Source organism: Cynocephalus volans, chromosome 6 (assembly GCF_027409185.1).
Source record: "Cynocephalus volans isolate mCynVol1 chromosome 6, mCynVol1.pri, whole genome shotgun sequence".
In the NCBI taxonomy this organism is placed as follows: domain Eukaryota; kingdom Metazoa; phylum Chordata; class Mammalia; order Dermoptera; family Cynocephalidae; genus Cynocephalus; species Cynocephalus volans.
The window spans coordinates 135,477,155-135,502,173 of NC_084465.1; the positions used below are offsets into that span (position 1 = coordinate 135,477,155).

General features: G+C 40.3%; 1 protein-coding gene across 2 annotated transcripts in view; it reads right to left on the reverse strand.

Moving 5' to 3' along the window:
- Positions 1-25,019, reverse strand: part of ITGA8 (integrin subunit alpha 8) — a 179,570-nt gene that overhangs the window by 89,099 nt on the left and 65,452 nt on the right. For both annotated transcript variants that reach the window (XM_063100573.1, XM_063100572.1), the window contains one exon: positions 23,717-23,908. In XM_063100573.1, the coding sequence (XP_062956643.1) occupies positions 23,717-23,908 (192 nt within the window). The remainder of the gene's footprint in view (positions 1-23,716; positions 23,909-25,019) is intronic.

Here is a 25,019-nt window from a genome sequence, read left to right on the forward strand (position 1 = left end):
GTTTGAAAAAAATGGCATGATTTTATCCCAGAAAGTAGTAATCCTAACAATCTGTCTGAAATGCTTCCAAATGAACTCTGAAGAAAAACATTTATGAGTTGGAATGTGGTATTAGGTTGCAACATTCTAATTTACTAAGGGTTTATTTTCCATTAAAAAAAAAATCCCACAAAAAATAAGAATGAAATATCAAACAATGAGCCTGCCTTATGAAAATAGTTTTCTATGCATATTAGCATCCTGTGGCTGCAAGATGCTAATGGAAGCCCCTCCTTCTATGCTGCGTTGCTCTGCTTGCCTCATCCCACATCATTGTATCAAAGGCATTTCCCTTTATCCTTGTAGTGGCCACATTGATACACAGCATGTGTGCTGTCCAGTCAGTTGCTAAAAGCCCCAGAGAAAACTTTATTTCTTTGGGACCAATGTCATTTATAAGTGGCTGCCGATTGGGAACAATTTCACTGTTTTCAGAGGAGCCTGATAGCTCACAAGATGTTTCCCCCACATCCAGCCTGACAGATAAACTCCTGTGATTAAAACCTTATGGGACTTTATATGTTCGCTAAGTGTTATGAGCTGAATTGTGCACCCCCATCGGTCCCCCCACCAAAAGTCATATGTTGAAGTCCTAAATTCTAGTATCTCAGAATGTGACTGTATTAGGGGATAGGATAATTCAATTAATTTAAAATGAGGTCATGTGAGGGGGCTGAGCCCGTGGCGCACTCGGTAGCGTGCTGCGCTAGCAGCGCGGCGACGCTCCCGCCGCGGGTTCGGATCCTATATAGGAATGACCAGTGCACTCCCTGGCTGAGCGCCGGTCACGAAAAAAAAAAAAAAAAAAAAAAAATGAGGTCATGTGAGCAGACCCTAATCCAATAGGACTGATGTCCTTATAAGAAGAGGAAATTAACACACAGACATGCTCAGAGAGGACAATGTGAAGAGATCAGAAGATGACCCACAGGGAGTTAAGGCCAAGGAGAGAGGACATAGAAGAAACCAACTCTGCTGGCCCCTTGATCTTAGCTTTCCAGCCTCCAGAACCGTGAGGAAGTACTTTCTGCTGTTTGAACACCCAATGTGTGGGACTTTGTTAGGGCAGCCCTGGCTGACTAACCCACAAAGATGTAAATGTATGAAGTTGCAAAGGAGGTGGGAGGGAGGGAAGAGCATTTATACTGGTGCTTTCCTAAACTGGGCACCCTCATTCAACAACCCTTTACTGAACACTCAGCACGAGCAAAGGGCTGCCCTAACTGCCCTAACTCAGCAGTGAGCAGACGGACAGAGAGACACTTCCCTTCCCTCCCTTGAGGCACTTAGAGTCTCTCAATCAACTCACCAAGTGAAACACGAGCCAGGACCCACTGAATCAAAGTCCCTGGGTGGGACCTGCTTCCCCCGGATCCCTCATGTCCCAGTGAGAATAAGGTTAGTAGATGCTTCTCCCACTTTTTTTAAAATTGAAACATATTGCTTGTACATATCTTTGGGGTACAGAGTTGAATATCAATACCTGTGTGCAATATGTGATGATCAAATCAGGATAATTCATATATTCAACATTATTACAATGTAATTGTTTTTGTGGCCCGTTACCAATTTCTCACTAAGCCCACCACATGTTTGAAAAAAGGAAATACAGTCATTTGTCACTTAACGACGGAAATGTTCCGAGAAATGCATCATTAGGTGATTTTGTCATTGTACAAACATCATAGAGTATGTTTACCCAAACCTACATGGGATAGCCTCCTACACAGCTACAGCTCCATTCTAATCCTACAGGACCACCTCGTGCATGGGTATGTTGTTGGCTGAAATGTTATGTGGTGCATGACTGGAGTGTAAGTTTCTGTGATTGGTGTGCAGCAGCCCTCAGGGACAGAAAGGAAAGCAGGCCCAGGATGTGAGGGGTGGAGACTCCCCCAAATGGGCTTAACCTCCTTCCCAGTCTAGTCTGAGGTCTGGCCAGACCCCAAGCTTTCTCTTTCACACTCACTCACGAACTTCTCTTAGGGTTGACAGTTTTCAGGTAACCAGCTATTAACATCATCATGGGAAAATGTCAGTAAGAAAATATAAAATGATTACCATATAGAAAGAAGAGCATCACATGAACGATGTTTGCCGGATTTCAGCAAGGTTGGAAGGCAATGGCGAGGTAAAGAGAGATGAGAGTGATGCAAAGGTGTGTGCCTGTGAGGAAGCTCATTTGTCCATTCATTCATTCACTCACATATTTCATTCAATCAGTCATTCACTAACTTGCCCAATATTTCCTGGGTGTTTACTGTGTCAGCCACCACTTTGAATACTAGGATTTCAAGGTGAGCAAAACCAAAGCCAGTCCTAGCCTTCAACCAATACAGTGTCCAGAACAGTGCGGTGAAAGAGACATTTATCAAATAATCACACATGTGTAATCTGAGATAAGTGTTTTTAGGGGAAGGACAACAGTCAGGGAAGGCTTCCTGAGGAAGTAACATGTGACCCGAGTTTCTAAGTGGGAAGTGAACTCCTGGGAAAGTGGCTGGGGTGTGCAAAGACTTTGGGGCAGAAGGAATGCATCAAGTAAATTATACTAAATTATGGCTTTTAATTTGCAAATTAATAAATTAAGAATGACTTATAGAAAGACTGTGCAGTGGGTGAGCAGAAACAATGTGAGGTTCTCCACCTCCTTGGCACCCTACTCCCCACCCCCATTAAAAGCACGCATGACAAGGCAGTATGTGTTTATGAGCTATATTTTTACAAGCAAGATCAAGTACCATATTCCCTGGTACATTTGGAAGGAAGTTAGTTCAAACTTCACTGACAGATGACATGTGGCATATAAATGTAAGAGCCATATAGTTAGATTTCTCTTATCTGGTGAGATAAATGTGCTATACTTGTGTTTACTACCTTCAAGTGGGATATGATTTAAACCTGCTCTAGGACAGAATCTGGAGTGAAGTATTTATAAGGGATTTATTATTTGTGAAAGATTTTACCTTAGAACCTGATTTCTGTATGTGTGGTGGGATGCAATTCAGGTGTGTGAGGGAATTCTAGCTTCATTTTTAAAGGTCATCGATATAGCTTTGGATAAAAGGCAATGTTTTCTACATGTTTGCCTCTTCAAAGGTGAGCCAGAGGTGAGGCAGATAGGGGTACTCACAGGTCTTCATTCCATAATAAACAAAATAGAAATATTTGTTTTAGAGACGTGACAGTTCCCAAGCTTTCATGTATCAATCTAAGGCTGGAAAAAGAAAGTCAGCGTTAATATTCTTGGACTTGAAAATGATTGTAGTTAATCTTTGTTTTGGTCTTTCATAAATGCAGTTGTGAGTATAAACACCAATCATTCTCAGCCTGGATCTGTGAATATCTGAATAGGAATAGAAATTCACAGACTCAGATTCACAAAAATAGAAGGTTAGTGGATTTGTGAGTGGCTGGCAGTAGCAGGTAGCCATGTCAGGTTCTCAGCTGTACATACAGCAGCAATGGTGCAATTCTTATCATGTAAGAGTCACTGCAGCTTGAAATCAATCATGATGGGATATTTATACCATGGAAATGGGTAAATGCTACAAATATGCGCATTTTCTTTTCTTTTCTCCCTGGGGATCTGGTTGTTAAACATTTATCAGTACACCTCTGAAAATAAAGGCACTTTTCAAGGTTGAAAATATGGCCGTGGGATCTTCTGTGAAGCGTGCAGAATGGCTCTCAAACTGCTTTCTGAAGGATGGGAGGCTGGAGAGTCACCCACCAGTTCTCATCTCCTAGCAGAAGAGGAGTGTGGCCCCGGGGCTGTTAACCTCCAAACACCTCCAGCTGCCCTAGCCTTGCTGCTGTGCTCACCTGGTTCAGTTTATTACTCTCACCTTGGATATCTGAACCACTTCCCACCCCAACCTTCTTTTTCATTACAACTCGTTCTGCTCATTGCTAAAGACAGGGCCTTAAAGCATCATTTCAAAATATTAAACACAATGTCTTTTTCCATTATTTTTCTAAGGTACCAATTACTTAATATGCTATTCAAGGCCTTTTATCATGTGTCTCCAATCTGCCTTTCAACTTTACCTCTCTCCATTTATGCTCCCGTCAATTTGGACCAAATCACTTCCAAAATTGTCCCCTCCTTTAAGAAAGAAAGCACTTCCTGTCATTTGTGTATAGAATTTCTTTCTTAGCATGCTTAAAAAATACACAAATTTTATTTTTAAAATTTCTTAATGCTTACTAACAAAGACACACTAAGTAATATTTTCATTACATAAACCTGAAAAGTCAACATTTGTTTATTATTTATGCCAAATTCCTTTTAAAAAATCTGCGTGTACTATGTAGTCCTAGAAATTTGTGGGTCCCTTTTTCTGTACGCATATATCACTGAATCAAATAATTAACTCACAGTGTTGTATCCTTTGATAAAATGAAGACTTCTCAAGAATATTATCTGGATCAGATGGTGATCAAAATACATTGTATACATATGACCCTCTGTTGTTGTCTTATCTACTCCTTCTTCTGTTTACTGATTCACTGCTACCTACCCTGGGAATTCATTTTTTGTTACTGTGGCAAGAACATTTAACATGACATCTCTGAGTCTTTGCTCATGCTGTGTTCCTCTTCTGGGATGCTTTTTCCATATCACCACTTACAATCATACCTATATCTTTTGACCCTGCTTTACATTTCCCCCATGAAGTATTCTTTCATCACCTTGGAAAAGCACTCTCTGTTTTCAACTCATTCTTCTCACATTCTGCCATGTATTACAGTTAACTGTTGAATGCTTTATCTCCATGATTACACTGCTCCTAAAGGGCATGGATTACATCAATACAGCATCAATATGTCATTTACAACTAATATTTAATGACTTCTACTAGATGCTATTCACAGTGCTAACTACTTTATACATATTATCTAACCTAACTTCTAAAACAACCCTTTAGAGCAAAGCTATTATTAGGAATTGTCATACTTATTTTACCAATGAGGAAACTGAGGCTTGAGAAAGTTGAGTAACTTGCTAAGGTTACACATTCGGTCAGTGTTAGGGTCAGAATCTGAACTCAGGCCCATGAGAGCAGGATCTTTGTTTAATTCTTTGCCGGAACCTCAACACCAAGAACAATGCCAGGAGCATGGAAGGCACTCAACACATATTTGTTGAATAGATTAATAATTGAATTCTGAAAAGCACAATCTCTTGAGTATCATATAATCAATAAATATTTCACCAGTATCATCTTTAAAAATGAAGAAAACCAGTGGCTGTTCTCAACATTAGCTGAAGAACATTAACATCATCCAAATACCTCTTGTCAATAACAAAAAGGCAGAAATTCTGACTTGCAAAATATAGGTTGAATAATAAAAAATGTAATTTGTTGATTTCAACTAAGATTGATGGTTTGGAATGTAGCTATAATATATGGGAACATGGCAATCTACAGAATTCGATGCATCACAAGTTTTATCTTGACATCCCAGTAGGCATGAGAACAGCTGGTGTCTAGATATTGGCTTCTAAATACCATTCACACACAAAAAAAAAGAACTTCAGCTTCTTGAAGAATGGTTGATTCCAGGGCTAGGACAGGGAAAACACAAGATGAGCCTAGAGTATCTTGTGGTTTCAGGAAATGCTCACAAAAGGATGGGTGATGTCAAAAGAACACTGGGGCCAACTAGAAGGAATTCCCAATTTCTAAATACGGGAAAATTTCAGCAACAAAAGTAGATAAATATAGCAATGAACTATAACCCATAAAGTAAAATAAATATCCATGAATTCATACCAATATAACTAAACAACTGTATGAATAAGTAAATGAGGGAGATGAGGTATCTTTTTCTTACATTAGAATTGCAATTAACAAGTGTAGAAGAAATGATGGAAATAGAACACCGCTATTCAGCAGCAATAATTGTAGGCAAGACTCATCAATGGATGCTAAAATTAGTGGGCAGAAGTGTGATGAGAAACAGGATACTTGCATAGTCTTATAATATGTCTCCAAAGATATTTATTTTTACAAAGGAAAAAATAGTAACTTTACAGAGGGGAAAACCTGGATAACTAAGCAACTAATAAAAATGCAAAAAGGAAGTACTTCCTGACATGATGCACTGACTAGGGCACAGCACCACTTGTGCAGTATTCCTGCCAAAAATACATAATCTCAATCTAATGATGAGCAAACATCAAACAAACTAAATTCAGGGATATTCTTCAAAATGTCTGGCCAGTACTCTTCAAAAGTATTAAAGTCGTGACAGTAAAGAAAGGGGCTGTCACAGATTGGAGGAGACTAAGGAAATATGGTAACTAAATGCAACATGGGATCCTGGATTGCATCCTGGACTAGAAAAAAGAACATTCAAGGAACAAATGGTGAAATTCTATAGAACTTCTAATAGGTCTATAGATTAGTTAATAGTTCATTGTACTATGATTACATAAGTTGTTACTACATAAGTTGTTACTACTAGGGGAAGACTATTACTTTTTGCAACTTTCCTGTGAGTCTAAAATTATTTCCAAGAAAAAGCTAAGAAAAGAGTTTTATAAACTTTCAGTAAGTCTTTTTATTTTCTTTAATATAGATCCTTAACAATCTACCCAATATTACAGAGCAATCTTGGGGGGGGCAGTTAATCTAGTTTTGGGATTATAGAAGCAGAGAAGTTTGGAGTTGAAAAGACTCTTGGAGAAGCAATCCATATACACATGTCACTTCCAGGTGAGGAAAGCAAGGCCCAGAGAGGTTGTTACTGAAATCATGTTAGGGCAAACTGGTGCTGGAACTCAGATCACTTAACTCCTCATTCATTTTTACTCCCACTCTTTGACACTATATTTAAGTCCAAAGTCCAGGAACTCTTTCCATTGAATTGATTCCAGTTCATTTAAACTCATAATATATTTTTATAGAAAATGTAATGTTCTAATTTCTAAAGTGTTTATAATGAAATTATGCAAAGCTCGCTCAATAAGCATGTAATGTTTTGCTTTTCATACAAACTTGAGTAGAAGTTGGAGAAGTAAAAATAAACTTTAAGATTTGAACTTGGTTCAACTAAACTTCAAATTAGCAATTTCAAGGAGCTCAAAGTTTAATTAAAATGCATTATTCCCTTTGGTTAAAGCCAGCCCTTATTTCCTCTCATGTGTAGGTTCTCTCTTGCTTGCATGTTTGCTTACACTACACATACTCACGTACACACACACACACAGAGTGCTCACTAAAACAGATGATGGACCATCTTATTTCGTTGGGTATAATTGTCTGAAATGGCTTCATGATATAATCGTTGTTATATTAGGGGCTGGAATGAGACAATGATAGTCTTGGCATTTGGCCAATGTTTTCCTCCAGTTTTTATTGCCTGTAAGATTTCTGCTCCTCAACGAAGTCTGCATTTCCCATCCTCCACTCTCGAATGTCCAGGCTATGCATTTAGCAGATGGTGTTGTTATACAATCGTGTTTAACAGGATTGCACTAGATCACTAAATTTTAGGATTCCTGACTATCACAGCTGTTTCTCCTCTGAAATGCTTTCACTCAATTAATGTACACAAGATACTCCTCTGGTCAATCCAGTTTTCCAATAAGCATCAACACAGAAACTTGAACACATCAACATTTTCAATAGGAAAAAGAATTTCGGGGCTAGAAATGAAAATATGTAGGACTGCTATTTACATATGTGTGCCGGTGACAATATTTATCATAAAAAGTCTGCAAAAATACTGGGTAATGTTAGGAAAATTATTTCACATATTATTTCTATAATTGAATCTCTATGTGTCTATAAGTAAATCTCCCCATATCTGTCTATTATACAGTACTTTTCTCAGGTACACTGGATCAAGATTTCAGAATCTTCTTTTACATTCACCTATTTTTTCCTCCCTGCCACCTCCTGTACCTTCCACCACAGCTAGTCATCACCAAGTCCTATTTTTTATTGACACTGTTTTCATAGTTCCTTTCTTTCAATTTCCTTTGTCGTTACCCTAGTTCAGGCTTAATTTATATAGAATTAAATACCCTTAAATGGCTAAGGGTCTGAGAGAGAAGAACATTTTTCATCCTTGGCACCCAGTAAAGCACAGTAGTGAGAAATGAGAGACGTCCCCAATACCTCGTCTCCCACTTAGGGGTGAGAGGTGGAGTGGGTGGTGGAATTACATCACAGTAGGGCAGCAATCTCATGATGCTGGGCAAAGCTTTCAAGGAGAGTCCAGATGCAGGAAGTTTGTAAGTGGTTCTCAACCCAGCAGGGTCTCAATAGCTATGTTCTTACTCACATATTCTCATTTGTCTGGGGCAGAGGAAGCAACGGTGGTGGTACCGTAAGTTAAACATGGAGACCACGAAAGCTGAATAAGACAAAGAAAAGGATATTAACTAGAATGTGTAGGAAAAGGAATACCTCCAAAATAGAGTTTTGTTTTAAAAGTTGGTCAAAGACCTGCCATTTATTAAATGATGCTCCATGTAATATATCATTATAACTAAAACATATAATCTCATTTCATCTAATACAAATAATGTCATTTCATCTTAGTGGTGCCTGAACAGGGACCTGAGTATGGAGAAACTTCTTGGAAATAGGTTGGGAAACTTTTGTGTTTTAGGGTGTGCACCAATTCTGTTTGGGGACGATGGCACATAGTCAGATAGTCAGGAGTAAAACTAATGGGACAATGAGGGAGCAAAGAGCTGGATCTCTTTCTCCCGGGTCTGCAAGGTCTCTATTGTTCAATTAGAAAACTTAAAGAGTGGGATCTCTTTCTCCAGGTTTTGAAATTTATGTTTAAGGCTTGGGGCTGCAAGGTCTCTATTGTTTAGTTAGAAAACTTGGGAACATGTTAGGAGATAGCTCCAAGAATATTACTGTGTTGTGGGTCCTTCTAAGGTCCCTGTGGATACTTTTTCTTTATGCAATTTGATCAGAGACTGTTTACATCCTGGCCATGAGGCTTCTAAAGCCCCTGTGGTCTCAACTGTCTCTAAATCTATTGAAGTTCCTGATATACATTCTTCCCCCACTGATGTTATTGATAACCTTTGATTGGGGAATGTACTGAAGAGATAGAGGATAAAGAGGAAATACATAGTGAGGCAGAATCACCTCCTGCTGATCCATTGCCTTCACCGCCACCTTTGGCCATTGAGTCCCCTGACCTTTTGCTGACTTTTGACCATCTGATAAAGCCCTCTATTCACCCTTATCATAAGAAGGGGACATTTTCTGACTATGTCCATCTCTGTGTGGATATCGGGTCCTCATATATGCAGGGGGTAGCTTTTGCCACTGCTTTGAGAAATATAATGCTCTCAATATTTTAGAGAGTGAGGAAAAAAAGATCCAAGGTGTAGATCCAAAACATGTTTTTTTAATTTTAATTTTTATTTTATTTTTTTAATTTTATTTTGTCAATATACATTGTGGTTGATTATTGTTGCCCCTTACCAAAACCTCCCTCCCTCCCCCTTCTCCTCCCTCCCCCACAACAATGTCCTTTCTGTTTGCTTGTCGTATCAACTTCAAGTAATTGTAGTTGCAAAACATGTTTTAAATGTGGAAAAGGAGGTCATTTTGCAAAGCAGTGTCCTAATCAAGCTTCCACTCCTGATAACTTCCCTTCTACACCTACTCCAAATATCTGCCCAAGATGTCGGAGGGGACACCACTGGGTAAATGAATGCCATTCCAAAACTATGGTAGAGGGTTAGCCTCTTCCCCAGTGGGGAAATGGGACACGGGGCCTAGCCCAGCCCCATCAAACAATGGCGGCCATGTCCATCTATCCTCCCAAATTCTGGAGAAGGCTTCTGAAAAACCATCGCCGACCTCTCTCGAGCAACCAGAAGACATGGAGGACTGGATCTCAGTCCCACAGCTCAATTTGTGTTAACTCCTACTATGGGGCCACAAGCTAGCCCTACTGGTATATTTGGTTCTTTACCTTCAGGCAGTGTAGGGATTACCTTGGGATGGAGCAGCCTTACTTTAAAAGGTCTTTGGGTGTTTCCCGGAGTCATTGACTCTGATTTTACTGGAGAGATATGAGTTATGGCTACTGCAGGGCAGGGAATCATCCCTGCCTCTCCTGACATGAAAATAGCTCAACTAGTATTGGTCCCTCTTTTAATTACAGGTAAAGTTCTTCAAAATACCGCACAGGGAGAGCAGGGATTTGGATCATCTGATAAAGCCTATTGGGTACAACAAATAGGAAAAGGACACCCAGAATTAGTGTTATCTGTTCAGGGAGAATTCTTTAAGGGGTTATTAGATACAGGAGCTGACATTTCTGTCATGTCTGGCCTGCTTTTTGGCCTTTGCAGCCAGCCATGACTGAGCTCCAAGGGATTGGCCAATCAAGTGCACCTTGGCACAGTAGTTCTTTCCTCATTTGGGCTGACAATGAAGGCCATTCTGGGAGTTTTCATCCCTATGTGCTTTCTTCTATACCTAATAATTTGTGGGGACATGATGTCTTGCAGTAAATGGGAGCTTTACTATTGAGTCCCAATGAAATTCTGCACCATTCCTCTACCCCTTTATAATGGGGGCCTTTATATCTCCTGCCACTGCTGATCCAATTTCTTGGATCTCAGATACACCTGTATGGGTGGATAAGTGGCCCCTTACTCGGGAGAAATTGCTTGCTTATCAAAATTTGGTTCAAGATCAACTTCAAAAGGGCCGTATTGAGCCCTCTAATAGTCCTTGGAATACCCCTATTTTTGTCATTAAGAAAAAAACTGGCTCGTGGAGACTTTTGCAAAACCTCTGAGCTTTTAATGCGGTTATGAAACCCATGGGCATTTTACAACCTGGTCTTCCATCTCCTATAGCCATCCTGGCTTCATTTTATTTAATAGTTCTGGACCTGCAGGACTGTTTCTATTCCATCCGCCTGTTTCCTTCAGATTGTGAATTGCTCACTTTTAGCGTACCCCCTTTTAAGTTTCAAGCCCCATGAAAAGATATCAATGGAAGGTATTGCCACGAGGTATGGCTAATAGTCCTACATTATGTCAAAAATATATTTCTAATATTCTTGAGCCGTTATGATGCCAATATCCTCAGGCATATTTCATCCATTATATGGACAATATTCTAATTGCCCATGAAAATCAACAGTGTTTACTTTCAATATTTGATTCCCTTTCCAAGGTATTAGCTACATATGGTTTGGTTCTGTCTCCGGAAAAAATTAAAATGCCACACCCCTTTTCCTATTTGGGTCATATCATAGACAATAAGACTATCCGCGCACAAAAAATTCAAATCAGATGTGATTCTTTGAAGACACAATGATTTCCAAAAATTACCGGGAGACATTAACTGGCTTGGCCCTTCTCTCCAACTTACAACTGTGGATCTTCAGCCTTTATTTGACATCATAAAGGGTGACTCATCACCTAATTCTCCCAGAAGTTTGACTCCTGCAGCAGTCCATGCGTTGCAGAAAGTAGAACAAGCCATTCACAAAGCACAGGTTTTTCGTGTAAACCAATCTTTACCCATATTTCTTATCCTACTTCCCACACCTGTTATCCTCACTGCGTTAATATGGCAAGAATATGGCCCATTGGAGTGGCTTTTTTTTACCATCTCATCAGACTCATACTTTAACTCTTCATTATCTATTTCTTACAGCTTTAATTATCAAAGAGCAGCATTGGTTGCAACAGTTGTTTGGAACTAACTCTCATTATATTGTTATTCCTTTCTCATCACAGTGGTTTCTATGGTTAATGAGCTCTGTTGCTGCTTAGCAAGAAGCCATTACAGAATTTACTGATCAAATTTCTGTCCACTACCCTCAGAATAAACTGTTACAATTTTTTTGGCGTATTGCCATCATGTTTCCTAAAAATACTTCTTCCATTCCTTTATCTAACGCTTCCCTCGTGTTTACTGACAGCTCCAGCATTGGACTAGCAGCAGTAATTACTGATGACCAACCCTTTTCTAGATGTGTTCAAGCCTCCTCTGCACAGTGCATTGAACTTCACACTGTTATTTATGCTTTTTTTCTTATTACAGGACAGTCCCTTTGAATTATATTTGGACAGTCAATATTCGATCTTAGTTTTGCAGGATATTGAAACAGCTCATAAGTTTTGCTTTTTCTTTCACTTAAAACACAGGAACTTCCTTATCTAAGGCAGAGACGCAACATACAACTTCACTGTTTCCTTAAAGCAGCCAGCTGTAAAGTAACCAAATGGTAGCTTGTAAAACTGTTAATGGTTATTAAATAACAAGGTCCTTGGTATTCCAAGGAAGGAAACCTTGACAGAGAAATGTGAAAACTAATTGGTTGTTGATTAATTAGGCAATACCTCTCGTCAAGGTTTCCCACCCGACAGTTTGGAATCTATGTCAAGTCACTCTGAGACCTACTCTAAACCTTAACAAAAGGCAAGGACATGTTTGTGTCACCTAAAAAGGATAAAACTTAATCTTTTTCAGTGACTGAAAGAACTTTTAATTGGACAAACTAAAATAAAAGAAGTTAATTCTTAAGTGCATATACTTCTCTTCTTTGCCAGGGACTCTGGGGCTTTATGAGAGAAGCCTTGGCACCAACCAGACCTTCTTTTTGGGTCTGCTGCTTTTTTCTTGAAACCCCCAAACTCTATAGCCTTATCTCTGTTTGCTCTCTGGCTCAACCTTAAGCTCAGTAACTCATTTAAAAAACAAAAACTAAACTAAAATCAACCTGCTTTGTTACCTTATTTTCTCTAAAACAAGGTGAGGCCTCACAGATAAATTGATATCTTTTAATAAAAGAAAACAATTTAAATCTAACTGTCCTTTTATACTAGTGAGTTCTTTGTCTGCTTATGTCTATATATATATGTGTGCATAAGTATATGTTATGTCTATATGTTTGCCTCTATATGTGTGTTTGTATTGTCTGCATGGTACCAAACTGGCTTACAATTAATGCATGCTCATTAAATAAGTATACTTTTCAAGTTCATGTGACTTTAATTTTCCAAAATTGTTGATACAATAAATATGTTTTCAAAATTTAATTTAAACCTTCTGCCTAAATTTGCCTTTGGGTCAACACCTTTGTGATATGTTTGATACTTATTTAACTTTAAAAGCTAAAAGCTATAAAAAAAAAAAAAACTGCGGAGTTTCTCTCAAAGCCCGACACATGCCTTGCTGTTTACTTATGTGTAGATTACTAATCAAACAGGATTATATATGTCTTTGCTAGAGGCTTTTTCAATTATAGACCCATCCTATAACAAAATGCTTTGTTTTAACTGTAAAACCTTGATTTATAACTTTTGCTTTTTCTTTTAATTAAATAAAAAGGAGGGAAATGTGAAGGATGGATCTATAATTCCTGAAGTCAATAGATCTGTTAATTGCACTGCTCATTTGTCTGCTTTACCCTTTTGTTTTACCACTAAGCCTAGGTTTGGTTGTTTTCATACCCACATCCAAGGAAAATTGGCACATGGGATGGAAGCTCCTTCAGAAGGACTCCAACCTCATACAGGAGTTCATATGCAGACTGTAATGATATATGGATTGGATAGGATAAAAAATAAAAAGAACTTGTGCTCAAGGAGCACTCCCAGAGCTGTCTTCCTGTGCGGATCAACACAGACAGCCTTTTGTCAAATGCCCTCACTGGCTGGAATGTTATTATCCCACTCTCATATTGCATCACCCTGTTGGGTTTTCTTCAGACAATGAGAAGGCATTATGGGACTGATCTCATCATCACCTAGAATCCTGGTTGCCATCTGACTGGATGGTGCCAGGGGGTTGGGTGACTAGTATATGGTATACAACTAGGGTATAGCCCATCCAGGTTTGTGAAGATTGCTTGTTTCATTGAGTGTTGTTACTTTATCTTTCATAGACCAAGTTCAAAGTCTTGTGATTTCCTATGGTTTATGCTCCTGTGTAGCTCCTCCCAATGTGCTACTTGTGGGAAATTTTGAAATAACACCCCATGGTAATGGTTATAATATCTCCTGTAACCAATGAAACTGTCTCAGTTGCATTCCTTGTACATTGTACAGTAGATATTGTATTTGTTAATAGTGTTTAAAATTGCTTCTGTATTTGCCTTTTTGTGCTTTTCAGTCTGCCTCCATTGTAGCAACCAATGATTTTGGTGACTCTGTACTATTACTCACCTATTATGGCTTCAGATGGGAGGTCCTGTGATTGTCTTCATCCAACATGCAGAGGGGGAAAGATGGGGTACTGAATAAGTAAGTTGACAAAGTCCTTGCTATTCTAGGGAAGCCAGCAAGGCTGGCATCCCTTTTGCCTACTTCCCTCTTCTCCCTCCCTTTGAGGTCTGACCTTTGATTGAACCCAGGACCCTGGAAGCTTTGCAAATGAGAAACTTATGTTCTTATTTTGTTGATAAGCAGTTAGCTATGAATCTTCAAGCGCCATGGCAGCTGAACATGTTCTATAAATAGCTTGGTACCAGATATAATTGATTTAATCAATATGATTTGTTATTTTCACTGGCTTATAAAAAGGAACCTAAAATAAACTAAGATGCCTTGCAGGTCAGCAGCCTGCAAGGTACTCCTGATCCCATAAAATAAATCGTGTGTTTCTTCACTTCCCACCATCTCCCCTCAGGGTACTGGTCGACAACACATCTTTACGCCAACATATTCTTATCTAATTTTACAGACAAGGACACTGAAGTTTAGCAAGGTTAAGAAATGGTCTCACTCTTACACAGCTAGAAAGTACTGGGGCAAATTTTAAAGCTAGGCTGTTCATTTCCAACATCCTAGGATTTGGAGTTTTCAAAATCTCATGTGGCCCAACATGACTGTGAAGTAAAGTCACTTTGATTCTATTCATGGTAATCACATTAATTTCCTTTCCTACTCTAAGCCATCTTAAAACATTTTGTAAAAATCCTTTCTCAGTCTAGAAAGTGCAAGAACCACAACCCAGCCAAGTAGGTATGATGAGCCCTGTCATACCAGATGAGGAAATGAAAGCTGAAAACATGAAAGAACTTGTTGACACCAAGCTAACCAGTGTTAGGTGGGAACCCAAACTCAGGCAGTCTGATTTCCCTTCCTCTGTTCATAGCTACTCTGCTAACCGTAATATGGTTATTTTAATATTGATATTTTCCAAAAAGAAAGAAGTGGGGTGTCATCCAATCTTACCTTATATACTCTCCTGTTGGATACATACATATGCATATAAAAATACACACATACATACCTATATATGTGAGTACATGTATCTGTGTATGAGCTGATTCAAGTGATTCAAGAGCCAGGGATGCGGCAGCTAGATGCTGGTAGCTGAGACAATGAGAGAAGGCCCTGAGGGCATTTCAGAAGTTTGGAGGAGCACCCCTCCCATCACAGGCCCGCCACTGCCCTCGGGAAACTGTTCCCTGCATCTCAGCCACTCTAGCTGGAGCAGCCCTGCCTCAGGTGCCCCCAAGTGTAATTCATGCAGGAGCTCTGGAGAGCACAAGCCAGAAACCTTGGTGGTGTTCGTGTTGTGTTAAAGCTACAGGCCGGCAGCACATGAGAGCAGTGGAGGTGTGGCAGCCTCCACCCAGATTTCAGAAGATGTATGAAAAAGCCAGGAGACGCAGGCAGAGACCTGCTGCAGGGTTGGAGCCCCTGAGGAGGTCATCTGTGGAGCAATGTGGAGCAGAAAAGTGGGGCTGGAGCCTCAGCAGAGAACTCCCACTGGGGAAATGTCTAGTAGAGCCAGGACAGCAGGGCTGCTGCCAGGAGCCCAGAACTGCGGGGCTGCTGGCAATGGGCAGCGCTGGCCTGGAAAAGCTGCAGGCACCAGGACAGCTCAATGGTCTGCACTTGGCGGAGCTGTAGGAGCAAGGCTGCACAATGCTTTGGGGGTCCAGATGCCCCATTGTGCTTAATGTTTGCCCTGTTTGGGTTTCAGATTTGTTTGGGGCTTGTTTTTCCTTTCTATTCCTCCCTTTTGGAATGGGAATGTGTACCCAATGTCTGTCTTACTGTATCTTGGAAGTAGATAAATTTGTTCTTGACTCTTTACAGGTTCACAGCTGAAAGGAGTTTTGCCTTTAGTCTCAGGTGAGACTTTGGGCTTTTGAGTTGATGCTGCAACAAGCTGAAGACTTTTGGGACTGTTGGGATGGAATGTTAATATGTGAATGCAGGGGTCATTTATCCTCACTAAGGGAACATCGCAGAAGATTCTGAATGAGTAGATTGTACAGCGAGGGACCCTGAAGGGGTGGATTGTAGGGAAAGTGAAAGAAAATGGTCATGGCCCCTCAGATGTTCAGAATCTTGCCAAGCATTTGATGTAAATATGCATGTGTGCCCAGGTGTTCCTTGGCTATCGTCTAATGTAATTGTGCATGTGCACCCAGGTGTCCTGGATTATGGACTTAAGTATAAAGGATGAGTGGCTCTGATCCATGGAGCCCTTGCCCCTGGGATGCTCCCAGGGGGGGGGCCACAGGGAGGCTGCTACTGCTGCTGGAGGCTGTTGCTACAAACTGTTGCTGCCAGTGCCCCCAGGATGCCCCAAGAGGCCACCGCTACTGCTGCTGTAACCTGCTGCTGCTACTGCTGAGGACTGAGTTCATGTCATCTGCCAATGGCTCCCGGGATTTTTCCCAATTACCTACAGTGGACCTGCATGTGAGGGGTCTGGTGACCTAGTCTGTACAATGGGTTTGAAGGGTCTGAGCCCTAGCCCTGGCAATACAAATGGAAACTTAGTATAACTAAAATAATGAAACACTTTAGTTATGAGTTGCTTTAACCACACAATTAGTGTAGCTATTACTGTAACCTGACAACTAGTGTAGTTGTGTAGCTTTACTAGCAAGAAGTGAAGACCAGGGAGAGCCAACACTGCTATGCTTTTAGATATAGCTGCTAAGCTTTTGACACCTAAAAATGAGGGAAAAGTGTTTATTTCAAGAATGGGAAAATGACCCCATCATAACCCCACCAGAAGCTGTCACAGTTGGTAAGCACAATTTTTCAGGTGTGTTCCATTCCATAACAACTCCAAGTAGCTTGACTTGTTTCAATTCAGAATTTCAAATCCATTTTCTTTGCATTTGTTTTCTCATGAATTCTTCAGGTGAGACTAAGTGATGAGGTTTGGGATTTTGTTTCTGACCTATTTAGAATAGAGCCACTGAGCGCCTGCAGTCCTGTGTGTGAATTTTTAAAGGCACTCCAGACCCTTCCTGAGTGGAGGGAACCCCCTCATACATGAATCTGCTCCCACTTGCTCCTTGGCTGGGCACAACCTGTACATCATTTGCAGCAGCCCCTGTATCCTGGAATTAGCTCAGGTTCTGGAAGTAATCAGGGGAATTGGAGGTGCCTGTATGTGAACCTACAGAGCCTGTACATTTTCTTCTGGTAAGGCATTTAATTAAGACCAAATGATTACAAAATTTCTAAAGGTCAACAATATTTTCCTCCTAAAATATTTTTAAAATTCACAAGCATAATCTTTAGAAACCATGTATGAATTTTTTCAAGTATTACTCTATTCCAAAAATGACTGCATTTTAAAGACTTAATTATTTCATACATTTTCAAATTCCTACATTCTATGGATCTTTTCAAGAAAGCCAAGCAAACCGCCAAGACACAAAAAGAGTGATCTGTTGATCCAGTGTAAAGGCACCACCCCTGTCTTTCATATCTTGAACATTTAATTCAGCGGAACTGAGAAAAAGACGCTGAGCATGTTAAGAGAGTTCACAAAGCCTTGAGAAGGGACTGCAGATGATAAATTACTGAGCAGGAAATCTCACTAAATCCATATCAGTCCTTAGGCTTGTGTCAAGCACAGCCACCTCCTCTGTCCCTGGAGCCCTGGCTGAGCCTTGTGGCTTCCATCTCTTGGGCATCCTACCCATCATGATACACCAGGCACATGAAGAGATAAAGGTTATCTCAGACTCGCAATGTTCAAAAAATCACTGTTTTCCCCACAGTGCTGCTCCACCTCAGGATTCCCGTCTCAATGAACAGCACAGCTATCCAGCCAGAAAACTGGAACTCATTCAAAATCCTCCTTCTCTTTCACCCCCCACCCCCATACAATGGTTACCAAATCCCTGTGGTGCCACCCATCCACTTCCCTACATCCCCACTGCCACTACCCAGATCCAGGTCACTGTCATCTCTAACTGAACTGCCCCAGTTGGTCTCCCTGCCAATCCACTCTCTGTGCCAGAGCCCAAGTGACACGTCTAAAGTGCCTTCTCATCCCCCTCATTGTAAAGACCAAACCCCAAATGGCTTCTCCACCTGGCCCCAGCTCATCTCTCCCACCTGCTCCTCTGTTTGTACATATACCAGTGATTTAGAAGGTCCCTTGCTGTTCCAGGAGGCCACGTGTTCTCAGTGGCTCTTGGCTTTTGCACCTGCTGTCCTGTCTTCCTGCCTGCACCCGTGGCTGTCTGCTACTCAGACTTCACATGAGGTCAACTGAGAGGTCCTCTATAGATGGGACAGGGTCCTCTCTATGACCCCCATAGCAATCTCTACTTCACCTCTTACGGCAATGCTCACCCTTTGCTGTAATTACTTGCTTAACTATCTGTCTGTCTGTCTATCTCTTCTAGAACCTAAGCTCTGTGGAGGTGATGACTTGTTTACATATTCAGCACCATCTCCCCATGCCCCAGCATAATATCTATGCACACAGTAGAGGCTAATACATATTTTTTGACCAAATAAAGGATTGTCTTACTTATTTTTCTTTTACACCTTGAAATTAAAGGAACAAGTATAAAAATAATGCTGAGCAACTTTAAAATCATTTTTAGTATTTCACTTAAAAAATAAAGTAGCATTTTTTCTTCAAGTTGTGTTCTTGATTTCTTACTATAATTCTTATTTACTAGGGCCATTTTGTTTGGTTCTGTTTTACAGGATAGTTATAGTGGATATGTACTGGGATACCTGCCAAATCCACAGGTCAACCCTACTTTCTTTGGAAAATGTCACCATTTGCCTCAGAGACTAGGTTCTCTTCCCCAGGACTTTGGGACTGAGATAGACGGTAGACAGTCTCTCTGAGTGGGTACGACTGCAGCACATACATGCTGGAGCTGTGGGGCAGAAACAGTTTAGCACAGGCTCAGATAAATCTGGTCTGCAGAGAAAGAGAGAGAGAAAGAAAGTCCTGACAATCTTGGACCCCCACCAATCTCAGTCAGTCACTTCCAGAAGCCTTGTGAGTACCTGACCTTAGGTCCTGTATTAGTCAGTTTTCTGTTTCTTAGAACACCTAAAACTGGGTAATTTATGAAGAAATAAAATTTATTTCTTACACTTTGGAGGCTGGGAAGTCCAGGGTCCAGGGGGTAGATCTGCTGAGTGCCACCTTCTTGGTTGGAACTCTACAGAGTCCCTTGGTGACCAGAGTATTACAAGGCAAGAATGTCAAGAGCTAGAGAGCCTCACTGTGCTCACTTGTTCCACTTATCAAGCCACCAGTGCCCCTCCCATGACAACCCACTAAACTATTAACCCATTATTCCATGAATTAATCCATTCCTAAGAGTATTCCTCACAACCCAATCACCTCTTAAAGGCCCCTCCTTTTAACTAGTGCCATAGTCTGATTTCCCACCCTCTTACCACTGTTACAATTAGGATCAAGCTTCAATGAATTTTGGGGAGACATTCAGTCCACAGTAGGATCCCTTGAGATGTTCCTGTAACCTTAATATAAATATCCCTTTATGGCTTAAGTCAAGTTAAGGTGCATTAATTCCTTAACAAACGTGATAATATATTTTAAATGTAAGTCAGTAAGGTATCACTTTAAATACACAGATAATTTCCACAAAATGTAGAGCAGTGCATGAAAAATTAAATATTTTTCAATGGGCCTTCCTGAATTTTCCCAGATGTGACCAGAGTACGTGGTGTGCCCAAGCGTAGCAATGGCAGTAACCACACAAGCAATCTGGAGAAAAGAGCCACTGGTTGGTTTATTCTTTCCTTGTAAAGAATAAACGGAATGTCAGAACTTAGTTCATGGGTTTTTGCCAAAAGAAAAAGGTACACCTCTGACTTTCGTAGACATGGAGCAGAAACACAAAGATTCTCGGGCAGTATTTTTCAAAGTACGGTTCGAGGTAAAAACACAAATCCCTGCACCCCACCCCAAAGCAGGTAAATCAAGATCTGAATGGGCACAATGCATTCAGCCTGTGTTAACAGGCTCAACAGGTAAATGGCATGCATGCTAAGTTTGAGAACACTGCTGTAAAGCTTATTTCCCTAAAACTCAGCAGTGTGGTGTAAGGCCCAGCAGCAATGGTGGTACCTGGGGGCTTGCTGGGAATGAGGAATCTTGACAACTTTGCCACTTGACCAACTAAATCAGGATCTGCATTTTAAAAAAGGTGCCAGGTGATCTGTATGCACATTTAAGTGGGGAAAACACCGCTGTAAGGACTAGTTTCTAACATGGTCATACCCTGGAATCACCAAGATCACTTAAACACATCACTATAGTCTGAACTCCATCCCCTGAGATTCTGATTTATTTGATCTGAGCATATGGGTTTTTTAAAACTTCCCAGGCGATTTTAATGTGCAGCCAAGGTTGAGAGCCACTGCTTATAAAGGATGACTACATACATCCTAGAAGAAGGAAATCAATTTGTTGAATGGATTTTGAGACTCAGAAAGCACAAAAATCTGAGAGACAAATTTCTTTTGATTTGAAAGAGGAGGACCCCAGAGAGAAACAAATTCGTTTTTCTTTTTAAGTTCCAAAAAGGACTGGCTTGGAAAGTCACAAGACAAAACATTCCGCAAAGATCATGGAGGAATAGAACGTAGAGTTTATAAAATGAATTATAGGGTTTGGAAAGCATGCCACCCAATTACCTCTGGGGAAAGAGAGGGCTCTCACTACTTCCCAGGCAAAGCCTCAGAAGACTGCAACCCAATTACCCGCTGGAGCAACAAGATGCCTGGGTGGAAAATTAGCAATGGCTAAAAGAAATCTGGGTGGATTAGCCTAAGGGCAATTTCAGAAACCTGAAGACCCCAACCTGGAAGTATCTGAGTCCCAATGGTGGCACAGAGGCACTTGCTGAGAGTGGGCTAGAAGAGGCCAAAACAGGGCAAGGAGGGCCCAGGACACAGGGCACTTCTGAACGGAGGTCAATACACCAACTATGGAATTAGCCACAGAAGCTTGAGGGACTGAACCACCCTTATATTATATAGATATGTAATATACACCTTTATATATATTATATATTATAAGCCATAAGCCAATAACAGCAGATGACACGCTTGGGCTAGATGTCCCTTGGCAATCCCTGGACAAAAGGTACAGCCCTTTCTATTCCATTCCTTGGGAAAATGGCTGCAGAGGGAGGAGAGAGAGTCTTGAATCTGATCAAATATTTATCCCAATAAGACTAAGTCTGAATCTAGAAGTGACTGCAAGATTAAGGTTCTCTACCATGGTGGAAATGGAGCCTTGAGAGCGAAGTGGAATTCATTTATAGAAAAATGAGGAAAGTTCCATGTCTGATTTTTGAAATATGCCTGCCAATTTCAAATCCACTATACTAGATAAGAGAATCCAGTCACCTGCTTATAAGGCAGTTTTCTTCTTCGTAGATCGCTGGGGTCTTGGTGTCAAGATTGAAAGGCTTCTTTGAGTGGCATTCTTTTTGCAAGAAGTTAAGGATCGGGGAAAACGTTATAGGATCATGAATCACAAGACATCTATATTTTTACTGGAGAGGCAGAATTGGGACCAGAACCCAGGTCTCCTAGGGGATGCACGGGTGAAACCTGAAGGCCTGAAGACTCTTGACGGATAAGAGTTCAACTAAGTGGTATTAGTGATCCTGCCTTACTTAAGAACATTTACTTTAGATACAGATGGATCCACTGTGTTAACATCACTGATTACTATAAACTGGATCAGCCTCAGCAGATAAAGTTATTGACTAGCAAGTGACCTCAAATGAACTTTTTCTGATTGGTAGGAAGGGATGAAGAAGACTTAATTAAGATGAGATCAATTACTAACATTGTGCTTATTTCAGCTTCTCTTCCCTGTCCAACTTTTTTAAAAAATTAAAAAACATTTTTTTTTTCTTCCTGAAGGGAATATTCCTTGAGAGAAAAGTTCTTTCATGTTACTCTCTTTCCTGGACCTCACTTGGGACATGTTACACCTTCAAAGGAAGTCAAAGGACTGGCTATTTGATCGATATGTCCTTTATTTCCTTTGCTTTGGAGAAGGCACAGCCATTCTGTCAAGTTCCCTGGTACTAAGGGTGGGAAAAGGAAGCCTAAGACAAGCATAATGAACAGCAATAACTTTCTAAATTAACTGTTTACTTAAAATTGCAGCCTAGGAGTTGAATTTCATTAAATGCCCAGCCATATTTTGGGTAGGAATCACCTAAGAAACCTAGATTTTTGAATTATTTAAAATTACCCCCTCCACCTTAAAAAAAAAACAAACAAAAATAACTAACCATCACTGATTAGACTAGTATGCTATAACCTAAGAAAATAAATTTAACTGAGTGCCCTTGAAACTGCCACATGTAGAAGGCATTAATATACAATATAATGCCGAATCCACTTGAAGCCCACTAGGATGTCTATGTAGTGTCCTGAAAAGTTTCTGGAAAGTTTATAAGAATATTTTGCAATATCCTTTTTGCCTAATCCCAGCAGAGAAGACAAAGCCAAAAGATTGAAATTCATGATGTATATTTAGGCAGTCAGCTTATTGGACTGCTGCCCAAACTAAAAAAAGCTCTCTATATGGAAAATTTCCAATTTGGGGAGGGGCTGGTAGAAAGAGACAAGGTTTTTAGTAAATCGTTGAAGCTGTCAGTTAACTATTAATGATTTCTAAGCATTTATTGAAATCATCTTAAAATAACCAACATAGAAGTGAAAAATCAAACCATAAAAACAAGAAGTCTAACACTCTCTGCTAAAAACTCTGATTACTGAAATAATCCTTTCAGACAAATCCATGTTTTTATATAGCATGCACAAAACATGAATTACCTAGCTGGGCTTTGAGGTTTCCATGTACCCTCAATATGAATTAGGTAATCAAGAATAGTCTTTGATTCCTTTCATGAGCCAGTTTTTTCCCCTCCACTTTAAAATATTCTACCTATCTTTAATAAACCCAACAATACGGCTGGATACTATTTATGCTCTAAAAACGTGAGCTTTATGATAGAAATGTCAAGATTGATATGTTAATTAATAGGAACTATGAGCTCAAAAGAGAATTACAGGATTAAAATAAATTGCTCTGGAAAGGTGTTTGATGCAAGCTGTCTCTGTCAATGGAGACCAAGTCACGGAGGCATTTCAAATGAAAACTTGGGTTGCCCATTTGATGAGTTTTTTGTGTAATGCAGCTTTTAAAGCCATCTTGCCTTTCTGATATTGTCTCTTGACAGGAAAGAGAGTGTTTGTTTTGTCTTGCTTCAAATTCTCATGAAAGTTACTCTGCAATCACACAAAAAACCTATGCTATGTTTCAGTTGACCTCTGTCTTTATGAGAGCACTGCTTATGCATGATGCATTTTCCAGAGAACACACTCGTTCCAGGAAGTGGACTGGTGAAAAAAGAAAGGAAACCTTACCTGGGTAATCATTCTTGTCGATGTCTGAATCTCCTCTTAAAGTAAAGCCAAATCCAGAAGGGACAGCCTGCGAGGCCCACACTCCTTGCAGAATCTGCGAAGGCTCGGTGTTTAAACCATCCTTGTTCCCATTGTAAATGAGCACTTTGCCTCTTTGATCCTTTCCTGCAAAGGGCACTCCGACGGCAATGTCTACCAACACATTTTTCAAAATAAAGAATATTTTAGAAATAGAGTTAAGCGGAACCGAAGAGCAATACCATAAATTCCTAAGAGCTTATTCCATATTCTATGAAAATCCCATAGTACTGCAGCCATGGTAAATTATTTATTGTCTTTTATCCACCTACAAATATTTACCAAAAGCTTACTATGTGCCAGATACAGTGGTACAACAGGACATCAGACACTCACAGCCCCTGCTTTTGGAAAACTTATATTCTAGTGCAGGTAATAGACAATTTGAATAGAGAAATAATCAAGAAGATGTCAAAAGTGATAAACACTATGTAGAGAATCTTAAAAGTATTGATACGCTGGACAGCTGCTGGATGGTTGCTTTTAGATCAGGTGGTCAGGCAACATTTCTCTGCGGCTGGCATTTACACCGAAATTGAGGGACAAGAAAGATCCAACCACGGGAAGATCAGAGAGAAGAGCCCTCCAAGCAGAAGCAACCGCTGCACAACGGCCTGAAGGAGGAAGGAGCTTGGCCTGTTTGAGGAGCAGCCAGGGGATGGTCTACCTGGGAGCTCAGGGAGTGAAGGCAAGAGCCGAGTCAGACCACAGATCACAGGGCAGGTGCACCAGGTGAGGTACCTGTGCAGAGTACCTGGTTCACAAAGATTATATCATTTAATGGTTACCTAGTCCCAGGAGGTAGGCAAGATAATTCTACAGGTGAAAATACTGGGAAACCTAAAGAGAGCAATAACAGCTGACTCCCACTTAAATATGCCATTTACCTTCCACCTCATTTTGTTTGTCAGGATTATTCTGAACAATAAACATAAATACTCAGCTGTATTTGAAAGAGAATTCCAATAACACAATAACATAATAGTCCACCACGGTGGGTTACTCTCTGTGTCCTCATTTACCACTCCTTTGTTTCTCTTTGTTTTTAAGTGCGTGTGGATAGGACTGAACGGATGGTGACTCAGTTTGCATTACATCAATGAGGATTATATATCCACTTTCATTTACTAGGTAAAGATAAATGATCTAAAACTCAGATTGTTGTAGAAAATAAAGACATTGTCACGTGGTGGAGAGGAACACTTTCTTCCCTTCCTCTAAGCCG